The following is a 12,162-nucleotide window of genomic DNA, read 5'->3' as shown; positions in this document are numbered from 1 at the left end:
AGCTGGTCTATATATGGGTTGTGTTTTTGTTAGGGCACGCTGGAGCAAAATGTTTTTTAACAAAACTAAAATTAGTGGTTATTGGACAGGTTGAGGTAGTCCCTCCCTGTTTCGGTCAGTGTTTTTCTTCTTCATTTGGTGAAAATGAATGAAACGACCCTGATGGGATAGCCAAGGTCTGTGATCATGGCAGCTCTTAGAACAAACCACCACCACGTCACAGGCGCTCAATATCTCATGACTTTTCCAACCAACTCTTGTCCAATCTAACATCGCTATTGTTGTTTCTTTCTTATTAAGTGTAAAGAGAGGTTAGGTGGTTTGGTGATCATTAGGAATCTATAAGGGATGGGATCACCATGGCCTATTTTAGATGTAACACAACACACAACCTGGGGACAGTTAACTGGGCACCATATATCTGTTTATGTGACTACTGTGGAGGTTCTATCTTTAACCCAGTCTCCGTGTCTCTCTCTGTGCAGGTACATAGTGCTGCTGAAGCAGAAAGATGCCATGGAGACAGTGGAGTCCACCCTTCAGAAGGAGAGGGAGAGTCTAGGAGAGGAGATCCACAAAAATGCGCTGATTCTGGGGGAGAACCAGAGTCTGAGGGGGGAGGTGGACCGGTGAGCTCAGTCAGTACAGCAGCACCTCTATACAACCACACCTACTAACTCCAGCTTTACAAACGTCACCATATGGGAGAGAATGAAGGTAGCCTAGTGGTTAAGAGCATTGGGCCAGTAACTGAACGGTCACTGGTTTGAATCCACAAAGCCGGCTAGTTGAAGAAATGTGCACTTGAGCAAGGCACATTATTCTAATTGATGCTCTAAGTCGCTCTGAATAAGAGTGTGCTAAATTACTAAAATGTAGAGAACCGTGTTTCCAATGGAAAATATGAGTGCAGCAGAAACACTGGTAGAGTACAGCCTGACGCTGGTACCCTCTGGTGGTTACATACTGTAATGGCTGACTTTCTCCTTATCTTGCTCCGTATACACACACTACCACGTGTCATGTAACACTACAATCAGATAAAACTCTTGTTGCCAAGTGGAAAAGTCTGTGAATGGGCTGAAACAATCAGTATGGCTGAACTCAATGCAAAAATCTAACAAAATTAACTAACTACAAAACTGACGATCTGACCCTAAAATTAGGCTTTTGAAGAGTGATTTATTTTGCAAAGCACCAGGACCTCATATGTCTCTTCATACTGTCTCTTGACATCCCCTGTAGGTTGACCCAGACTCACTCCCAACTGCGTGCGGAGTATGACGGGCTGCAGGTGCAGACCAAGGAGTTGAAGACCGGTCTGAACAGAGCTCAGCTGGAGGTGAACCGCTGGCAGGCCAGATACGACTCGATGAAGGAGCAGCACCAGGGCCTGGACATCTCCATGACCAAGCTGGACAACCACTGTGAGGTACACAGACCACTGACACTCGAGGACTGCAATCAGCTACTGCACATACAGCTTTTATGCTTTAGAGACTTGAAAGTGCAGTTTTGTCCAGAAGTAGGCTTAATTTGTGTCCTAATCTTTAATATACAACTTCATCTGGGTCAGTGTAACCATTGACTTAAACAATATGAAATGTTTAGTGCATTTCTAAAGTTGGATATAATGCAATTGAATTGTAGTGACACATGTACATGCTGCAGTTTTAGCAACAGTGTGTATCTGTGTGTTCTGTCTCCAGCTGCTGACCCGTCTGAAGGGGAACCTGGAGGAGGAGAACCACCACCTACTGAGTCAGATCCAGATGTTGAGCCAACAGAACCAGACCCTGCTGGAGAGAACCATGGAGAGCAAGGAGCTCTACCACGAAGAGCAGAAACAGTACATGTAAGTAGATGTGTGTGCAGGTATAGAGGAAAGTCATTTTGATAATTGAATGTCATAAATAAATCTAACAACTCCTGTGTTTCCAGTGACAAGTTGAACTTGCTCCGGAGGCAGAAGGAGAAACTGGAGGAGAAGATCATGGATCAGTACAAGTTTTATGATCCAACCCCTAAAAAGTTAGTACTGTTACATTTTGATTTGCTAATGTAGCTTAGTCAATTAACTATGAATAGGATGACAAATGGATCCATTAGCAAGCCCTAGATCCCAGAGCTTTTCCTGGTCAGGTCATATGGTCAGTAAACCCTCCTGCCCAATTGTCCTGTGTGCCTATAGCCTACCTTAGCTGTCCTCGTGCTCTCACAGCTTGGATAGAAAGTTTGTGCTGCATAAAACCTGTCTATTAATGCCAAATACAATCAGTCCACCATCAAAACAATAGCTTACTATGGATTGTTTCATTATGTAGACAATGTAGTCTAGCCATCTAGCCTATCTATAGCTTCTGTATTTACAGTATTTAGCAGGTATCCTTTTTATATTACACATTGGAACTTGGACTCCACGCTGCCGGGGTGATCTTTCTCATCACTCGTAGGCTTACCAGTGTTCACAGAAGGGGAGGTCACTCTCATGAGTGCCGCTGGGCCTCTGGTAGTCATCAGCTTGGTTTTCTGGGAGAGGAGGAGGAGGGCTGGCACTATTCTCGAGAGGTGGAAGAAAAGGAGGAACAAGGCCACTGTCATTGCCAGGCCCGGGCAGTGAGGTCTCTGAGGGGCTGGCAGGCTGCTAGTACTATGTGCTGCATCAGTAGGCCGACTAGCTTCCACCTGCCATGGTGTTTCGTCTGTCGAGGATGAGGTGGTAGCTTTGCTGCAGGGGTTTCCACTAGTCCAGTGTGACCTATGGGCTGAAGTTAGATGGATGTCTGAGTGTAACTGTGATTTCCTTTTTGTCTGTGTCTGTCAGGAGGAACCATTGGGCCGGGGCCAAGGCTCTGGCCAAACTCATCAAGCCCAAGAACAGACAGGACAGCTCCAGGGAGAGGGTGCGGAGCGCCCCTGACATTCCCCTGCCCGAACCTCCCACCTTGGACTTCCCTGACGTCCCTCCCCCCACGCCTCCCCCTCCACTGCCCCCACGCCAGTCCTGCCTCAGCCTGGACTCTGTATGGAACCACTCTCTGGAGGAGAACCACCATGGACAGGGACACTTCCCTGCCCTCAACCCCACCCCCACATACTCCAGCAGAGGTAAGACAGACAGAGGGGATGTCTACTCATCCAGGGTAGTTCTACCCCTGAATAATGGAAGTTGTCCTGGCCCTACAGTTCTACAAGTCCTCTTTTTTTCCACAAGAGGTAGCTGTAAACTAGCTACACAAAATCTAAAATGTCTTCCCCCTCAAACTCATCTTGCCTTTGTTTTTTTGAAGTCTGTTCTTCATTCTCTACTAGTTCAATGGGGATCTGTTGCATGACTAAACATTTTAATACTTTATCTCGTCATCTTTGTTGGGCAATTTCGGGCCCTGTTCATTTATATAATGCATGCAGTTAACTACTTTCACTCAATCTCTTTCTCCCTCTTCTCTTTGTCATTGTGTGTAAAACATAACCCCCTCCTGTTCAGTACCCCCATTCCTTGCCCCAGCCCTGTCAACAGTAACCACAGTCCTGCCAGCAGTACCCCCTGTCACTGCAGCCAAGCGGTTTGGCTTTCTGAGGACTAGGAGTCAGGAGAAGGTTCCCAAGACGCCTCCCTCACAACGTTCTTGCTCTAGACGCCTTCGCTTCTGGTCCTCCTCTGACATCCCCACCTGCACCACCGAGCCCCTCCCGCCCATCATTGGACAGTTCTAACACCACCACCTTCACTCATTCCTCTTTATAACACCACCATCTTCACACATTCCTCTTTATAACACCACCATCTTCACTCATTCCTCTTTATAACACCACCATCTTCACACGTTCCTCTTTATAACACCACCATCTTCACTCATTCCTCTTTATAACACCACCATCTTCACACGTTCCTCTTTATAACACCACCATCTTCACACGTTCCCTCTTTATAACACCATCTTCACTCATTCCTCTTTATTTACCCCCTTCTTTTATCTGTAGCATCTTTACTTTTTGGCCCCGTCATTATTTCCTTACAGAAAACAGACGTCTTAATGCACACATATACACACTTATCAAGCTTTCCTCCCATCACAACACACACACACACACACACACACACACACACACACACACACACACACACACACACACACACACACACACACACACACACACACACACACACACACACACACACACACAGAACTCTGAACTGAACAGGCTAGTTTGAGGCCTCCATCCTCACACCAGGCACTCCACTCTGGTAGACCCTGCAGTAAGTAGCCTTGTTTTGGATTGGAGCCCCCCTTGCTGCAGCCATCCAACAGCTTTGCCTACTTCTGTGAGAATGAGAGATCTGTGTGTCACCTGATATGGTTAATCATGTAAAGTGGGTAACTGTGAAGAGCGATGCCTACCATCCCAATAAAGGCAGTTAATCTGTCTGCTCTGTCTCTTAGTCTGGCAGCCAGTATCAATACCATGTTCCACATGGATGAAGGAATGTTGAGAGGAGAATTACTTGGAGGCAATCTGCAATATTTACTGCTATTCAAAGGATTTCTGCTCCCCCCCCAGGAGTGATATAAATACCACTTAGGGAGTGATTGAGTGTTTAGGTTGCCTGTGTACACATGCTCTCTGTGCCACGTTGTTCCATGTTAAGTGTTAGCCTGTGTTGCATTGCTGATAATGACTGCCTCCAGCTAGCACTATACTCTCCCTGACTCTCCTTGTCTCACACCCAAACACCACAATCTCACATCTTCCTTTATTCCATATCCTGTACTCTTGTGTGCCGTGTGTCTGTCACTTTCTGCCATGCTTTTTTACAATCACCATCCATCTCTTTTCCCTCCACACCATTCTTGTCATCCCCTCGCTCAGCCCACCTTAATGACAATGGCTGTGCTAAAATACATAATAACTGTTCTATTGGATCTATTGATGTATGTGACTACTAAACACGGTAGGCTTTGCATCAATGACCAATCCCATGCTTGACTGAGGGAGCAGGGAAGGGAATCAAAGGCTTTGGCCAGCCAGTAGCCTACCAGACACCCTACTGACTGAGACACTGCTGTCTGTTAGCGTATTAACGCACTCTTTTTCTTTTCACCTTTATATAACCAGGTAGGCTAGTTGAGAACAAGTTCTCATTTGCAACTGCGACCTGGCCAAGAATAAAGCAAAGCCGTTCGACACATACAACAACACAGAGTTACACATGGAATAAACAAAACATACAGTCAATAATACAGTTGAAGAAAATCTATATACAGCATGTGCAAATGAGGTAAGATAAGGGAGGTAAGGCAATAAATAGGCCATGGTGGCAAAGTAATTACAATATACCAATTAGACACTGGAGTGATTGATGTGCAGAAGATGAATGTGCAAGTAAAGATACTGGGGTGCAAAGGAGCAAGATAAATAAATAAATACAGTATGGGGATGAGCTATTTGCAGATGAGCTATGTACAGGTGCAGTGTTGGAGGATATTTTGTAAATGACATCGCCGAAGTCGAGGATCGGTAGGATGGTCAGTTTTACGAGGGTATGTTTGGCAGCATGAGTGAAGGATGCTTTGTTGCGAAATAGGAAGCCGATTCTAGATTTCATTTTGGATTGGAGATGCTTAATGTGAGTCTGGAAAGAGAGTTTACAGTCTAAGCAGACACCTAGGTATTTGTAGTTGTCCACATATTCTAAGTCAGAACCGTCCAGAGTAGTGATGCTGGACGGGTGGGCAGGTGTGGGCAGCGACCGGTTGAAGAGCATGCATTTAGTTTTACTTGTATTTAAGAGCAGGTGGAGGCCACAGAAGGAGTGTTGTATGGCATTGAAGCTCGTCTGGAGGTTAGTTAACAAAGCGTCCAAAGAAGGGCCAGAAGTATCCAGAATGGTGTCGTCTGCGTAGAGGTGGATCAGAGAATCACCAGCAGCAAGAGCGACATCGTTGATGTATACAGAGAAAAGAGTCGGCCCGAGAATTTAACCCTGTGGCACCACCATAGAGACTGCCAGAGGTCCGGACAACAGGCCCTCCGATTTGACACAATGAACTCTATCAGAGAAGTAGTTGGTGATCTTTCTCTCTCTTCTGAGATCTAATCAGACAGGAAACTGCCAAGGCCTTCACTTCCTGTTGAAGTAGAACTGTCAGTGTTCTATTCTGTCTCAGCAGGCCAAGGTTCAGCCCGAATAAGTAAAATTGGATTTAGCCTATTATACTTTCGTTATGACTAATCGTATAGCAACATTGGTAGGTCCAAAATGCCTCTGAAAACCATTGGTGTATGTACCTTGTCATTTGGAAAGGTCTGACTGAAGAAGTGATAATTGAGACTACTATACATCAGTGTACCATAGTAAACACGCCAAAGGCCAGGAGTCAACTTGTTCCCTTAGAAAGTTTTTGCTGACGGTAACCCTTCTCTGCTTTAACAAATGTATAGTCCACCTGCCCTAACTGTGTCCACTGTCCAGCAGCCTCCAGCTCACCTGCGTCTGCTGTGTCCAGAATGGGGTTTGTTTGGAAGGATATGGTACAATCATAGATACTAACTGCTCTGTCATTGTTTCCCTAGCACTAAACAACAGTGGAGTGTCCAGAGGAAGGGAGCTGTTCCGTGCTTCAGGGGGCAGCAGTGAGGGTGTGAATGGCACTGAGGAGCTGTACGCCAGACGGAGAGGTGTGGAGCTAGGGGGGGCTGCTGCTCACTCCACCCCCGCCAACCACCCCTCCACCTCAGGCCTGACACCCAGCTCCAGGCCTGGACGCAGGCCCAAAGGTACAGTGGGCCCAATGCCCATGCACTGCCGTCTTCAATGACCATGACATAGTATAGGCCCGCAGTATGTCCTTTCTATGTCATGAAACAAATTTGCTTCAGTCTCTACTTAGTCATTAACCAGGTTTCCATCCACAGTTTTGTGGCAGATTGGGCAAGTTTGCAATTTTACTGCAACTTATTTTGTGACAAAACCATTGCAAGAGTTGAAAATGCGATGGAAACACATTTAACTTCTGCTTTAATCCCCCTTCTTCTCTGTAACCATTACCCAGGTTGTTGCTATAAATGAGAATGTGTTCTGTCAACTTACCTGGTAAAATAAGGGTTAAATAAATGTTATTCAGTACATGACACTTCATCACAAAAGTGATTTTTATGTGCACTACGTATTCACGCACAGCATTTTATCTGCACCAAGTCAGTTTGATGGAAACCACTTTGGTGGGGAAATGTGCATCTTTTTTTAAATATTTGCATGACAATCTGTCGCCAATTGGATAGAAACCTAGCTAGTGTTCTAGAATAACACCAAACAGGTGACTTAAGTCCCTAATCCCCCAGAATGCATTGTTTACAGTGCTGAAAAATCTGGCTGACAATCAGTGTTCAGTGCTTTCTAATGGAATAATTCTGCTGTCCTCAGTCAATAATCACAGTCGCGGTCTAATGGAAAGTTTGTTTACTTTGCTTGAAACCTTCTGGTCGAATCTCAGAACCTTGTCCCATCAACTGGGGAATAGATACACAAACACTTACAGGAAGGAGCCTTGTGGTTTTAGGCTACATCATCTTGCAGAGTCAGTTTCTACATGATATTATACAGGAGCAACATTTGGATTCAGTATGTAGATACTAAGTCAACTATCTATAGTTTATCTATAGGCTGTCATATAGGGTTGAAGCGTGTTGAGAGACATAAGCTTATGGTTATGCTCATGTAAAATGAAAATCTTTTTTTATACTTGAAATACTGGCGGCTCACTTCCTACTGTGTGTAAATACAGTTTAGTTTTTATCCTACAGCTTGGAGATTACCCTTAATCGCCCTTTACTTTACTTTCAGTGTGTACACTTTCAGTTGTAAAGTGGGACAGGAACAGTTAATAAGAGACGTTGGTGCAATGATGTGGTAAAGTTGTGGGGAAACGTCTGTTAAGACCAATGACTCATAACACGTACCTTTATCGCTCTATAAATGTGTGATGACGTGAATGAGTAACTCTCACTTCCCCCTTTTCTGTCTGTGTCCTCTGCAGGTTTCATCTATGAGGACGACTCTCGGGTTCACTCCCCTGATGCTCATTTTGTCCATGGAAACGCAGGTAAAGAACAAGGATGATCAATACATGTCAGACGGCTCTGTGTCCCTCTCACTAGGTTTCTTTCATTCTTGCTCACTCTTTTTTCTTATTCATTCTTTCTCTCCCTTACCTCTCTGAGCCATAGTGAAAATGTAGTCCCCTCCATCTCTTTCTCTGCAGGTTATCGACCAGGCTCTGCTGAGCTCAGTCGCAACACCTCCAGCAGCAACTCCCCTGTCAACTGCAAAGGTACAACCAGCATCTATTCCTATCTGTAAACCCTGCAAAGTACCTATTCAATAGATTTTTTATTTTTAACAATCTTTGCTTTCTATACCAGACTTGATGTTACACTAAGCATATCTCCAACCGCTATTTTCGCCTGCTTTTTGGTACTATCTATCCCCAACTACAGACTTAATGAAGTCATTTTCGGCAGTTATCTATCTCTACCTCCCTCTGTCCATCCAGATTCCCTGGAGCACCTGCAGGACCGTTCTGCCAGTCTGCCCAGTGATGACGTAGTTGGCCTTAGTCACGACGTGTCCCACTCCCTGACCCTCCCCTGGAGCGCCATTGTCCCTTACAACACACACTCCCACACCCCGGTCCAGAGGAGTGCACCCCAGCCTGGCAGCGAGATGGTCACCTTGGAAGAGTTCCTGGAAGAGAGCAACACCCTGTCACCACCCACTGTAAGCATTGACACACACATACGTGCCAACCACTGTAAGCATAGAGAGATAATGTGTCATGTGGAGATGGATGAAGGGTGTGGGATGTGGGGGTACTAGCTTAGTATGGCTAAACATATTCATCAACAACTGGAAGATCTGGCACATACTATGTCATAAAGTGATGTATGGGGGGGTTTGGCATGAATGGCGTTGTGGATATAGCCAGTAGTTTTGCTTGACACATATATTCTGGGTTGTTAAATTTCACCAGCCACTATAAGCATACAGTGTCATACGGAAATGGATGAAGGCATTGTGGCTTCTTATGGCCAAATCTCATGTTTTAAATTATGATGTGCAATCATTTAGTCTAGGTTGGCTGAATTATTTAACTATCTCCCAAAAAGAGCCTCTAAAATATGAATGGTCTGAACTAAGTTTGTTTTTTACATCTGCAAATGAGGAATACTGAACAGGTTTCTCTCTTTAAGTCCCCAGTTTCAGATATAAGGTAAGGTCTAGTTCTGTGGTGAGTGATGCTATGTAAAGCACGTTTTTCAGAGAGCGAGAGCGCTCATCCTAGAATATCCGAGCATATCCTGGGGGTATGCTAATTTTGTATAGAGCAGACCTAACTCTATTCAATTAATCTAAACAGGAACATTTTGAATTTGGCAAAAAATTAAAAAGGAAATGATCTCAACAGAGAGAAATGTCCTCCTGTGTGCTACCTACAGCATATCCCTCTACTAGAATGCCCATACTTCAATGAAGAGATCTTCTCCATCCTAGAGGGGGAAATCCAATCATTTCCAGGCCCAGGGACATGTACTAGTCTGTGGCGACCTAAATGCTAGAACTGGACAAGAACCTGACACCCTCAGCACACAGGGGGACAAACACCTACCTGGAGGTGACAGCATTCCCTCCCCCATATCCCCCCCTAGGCACAACTACGACAACATAATCAACAACTCCTGAGGCTCTGTCGCACGCTGGTTATGTGCACAGTTAATGGTAGGCTTCGATGGGAATCCTACGGTAGGTACACCTATAGCTCATCTCTTAGCAGTAGTACCGTAGACTACTTTATCACAGACCTCAACCCAGAGACTGTGTTCAGTCAGCTCACTGACACCTCTATCAGATCACAGCAAAATCACAGTCTACTTGAACAGAGCAATACTCATCAAAGCCATAGGAACCAAATAATATTAAATGGTATAGATGGAAGGAAAGTAGTATGGAAACATACCAAAAAAAAACGAGGCAACAACACATTCAATCCCTTTTAGACAACTTCCTGGACAAAATGTTTTACTGTAATAGTGAAGGTGTAAACTTAGAACAGTAGAAAGCCTAAACAGTATATTTGATCTCTCAGCTTCCCTATTAAATCTAAAAATGTCAAGCAGACAACCTAAGAAAATTAACAATGACAAATGGTTTGTAATGAATCCATAAACCTAAAAGAAATTGAGAAATGTAACCAAAAACATAGAGACCCTATACCTGAGCCTACGCTTTCACTATGGTGAATCACTAAAACAATACTTCTATGCCATCAAAAGAAACATCAAATTTGACATACAAATTAGGATCTGGATAAAAATACTTGAATCAGTTATGGAACCCATTGCCCGTTATGGTTGTGAGGTCTGGTGTTCGCTCACCAACAAGAATTCACAAATTGGGACAAACACCAAATTAAGACTGCATGCGGAATTCTGCAAAAATATCCTCTGTGTACAACGTAAAACACCAAATAATGCATGCAGAGCAGAGTTGGGCCAATACCTGTTAATGATCAAAATGCAGAAAATAACCATTAAACTCTACAACCACCTAAAAGGAAGCGATTTCCAAACCTTCCGTAACAAAGCCATCACCTACAGAGAGATGAACCTGGAGAAGAGTCCCCTAAGCAAGCTGATCCTGGGGCTCTGTACACAAATCCCAGGACAGCAACACAATTAGACCCAACCAAATCATGAGAAAACAAAAAGATAATTACTTGACACATTGGAAAGAATTAACAAAAAATCTGCGCAAACTAGAATGCTATTTGGCCCTAAACAGAGAGTACACAGTAGCACAATACCTAACCACTGACTGACCCAAAATTTAAGGAAATCTTTGACTATATATAGACTCAGTGAGCATAGCCTTGCTATTGAGAAAGGCCGCAGTAGGCAGACCTGGCTTTCAAGAGGATACTGGCTATGTGCACACTGCCCACAAAATGAGGTGGAAACTGAGCTGCACTTCCGAACCTCCTGCCAAATATATGACCATATTAGACACACATTTCCCTCAGATTACACAGACCCACAAAGAATTCTAAAACAAATCCAATTTTGATAAACTCCCATATCTATTGGGTGAAATACCACAGTGTGCAATTACAGCAGCAAGATTTGACCTGTTGCCACAAGTAAAGGGCAACCAGTGAAGAACAAACACCATTGTAAATACAACCCATATTTATTGATTTTCCCTTTTTTACTTTAACTACATTACCAGTCAAAAGTTTGGACACACTTACTCATTCACTATTATCTACATTGTAGAATAATAGTGAAGACATCACAACTATGAAATAACACATATGGAATCATGTAGTAACCAAATAAGTGTTAAACAAATCAAAATACATTTTATATTTGATATTCTTCAAAGTAGCCACCCTTTGCCTTGACAGCTTTGCACACTCTTGTCATTCTCTCAACCAGCGTCATGAGGTAGTCCTGGAATGCATTTCAATTAACAGGTGTGCCTTGTTAATTTGTGGAATGTCTTTCCTGAATGCGTTTGAGCCAATCAGTTGTGTTGTGACATGGTAGGGGTGGTATACAGACGATGGGCCTATTTGGTAAAAGACCACGCCCATATTAATGCAAGAACAGCTCAATTAAGCAAAGAGAAATGACAGAACATCATTACTTTAAGACATGAAGGTCAGTCAATCTGGAAAATTTCAAGGACTTTGAAAGTTTTTGCAACTGCACTTTAAGAAACGATCAAGTGCTATGATGTAACTGGCTCTCATGAGGACTGCCACAGGAAAGGAAGACCCAGAGTTACCTCTGCTGCAGAGGATAAGTTCATTAGCGTTACCGGCCTCAGAAATTGCAGCCCAAATAAATGCTTCAGAGTTCAAGTAACAGACCCATCTCAACATCAACTGTTCAGAGGCCTTCATGGTTGGATTGCTGTAAAGAAACCACTACTAAAGGATACCAATAAGATGGAGAGACTTGCTTGGGCCAAGAAACACTAGCAATGGACATTTGACCAGTGGAAATCTTTTCTTTGGTCTAATGAGTCCAAATTTGAGATTTTTGGTTCCAACTGCCGTGTCTTTGTGAGAAGCAGAGTAGGTGAACGGATGATCTCCGCAT

At 43.9% G+C, this 12,162-nt stretch overlaps 1 protein-coding gene across 1 annotated transcript in view; it reads left to right on the top strand.

The window, feature by feature from the left end:
- LOC139563564 (protein Daple-like) overlaps nt 1-12,162 on the top strand; it is an 87,061-nt gene that overhangs the window by 69,412 nt on the left and 5,487 nt on the right. The window contains exons 23-31 of the mRNA XM_071382338.1: nt 486-629; nt 1,246-1,432; nt 1,710-1,855; nt 1,942-2,031; nt 2,825-3,108; nt 6,577-6,780; nt 8,040-8,105; nt 8,265-8,333; nt 8,556-8,779. Coding sequence (XP_071238439.1) covers nt 486-629; nt 1,246-1,432; nt 1,710-1,855; nt 1,942-2,031; nt 2,825-3,108; nt 6,577-6,780; nt 8,040-8,105; nt 8,265-8,333; nt 8,556-8,779 — 1,414 coding nt within the window. The remainder of the gene's footprint in view (nt 1-485; nt 630-1,245; nt 1,433-1,709; nt 1,856-1,941; nt 2,032-2,824; nt 3,109-6,576; nt 6,781-8,039; nt 8,106-8,264; nt 8,334-8,555; nt 8,780-12,162) is intronic.

Source organism: Salvelinus alpinus, chromosome 34 (assembly GCF_045679555.1).
Source record: "Salvelinus alpinus chromosome 34, SLU_Salpinus.1, whole genome shotgun sequence".
Classification (NCBI taxonomy): Eukaryota; Metazoa; Chordata; class Actinopteri; order Salmoniformes; family Salmonidae; genus Salvelinus; species Salvelinus alpinus.
Note: the sequence above shows the minus strand (reverse complement) of the source record. Positions and strands in the feature narration are given on the sequence as shown.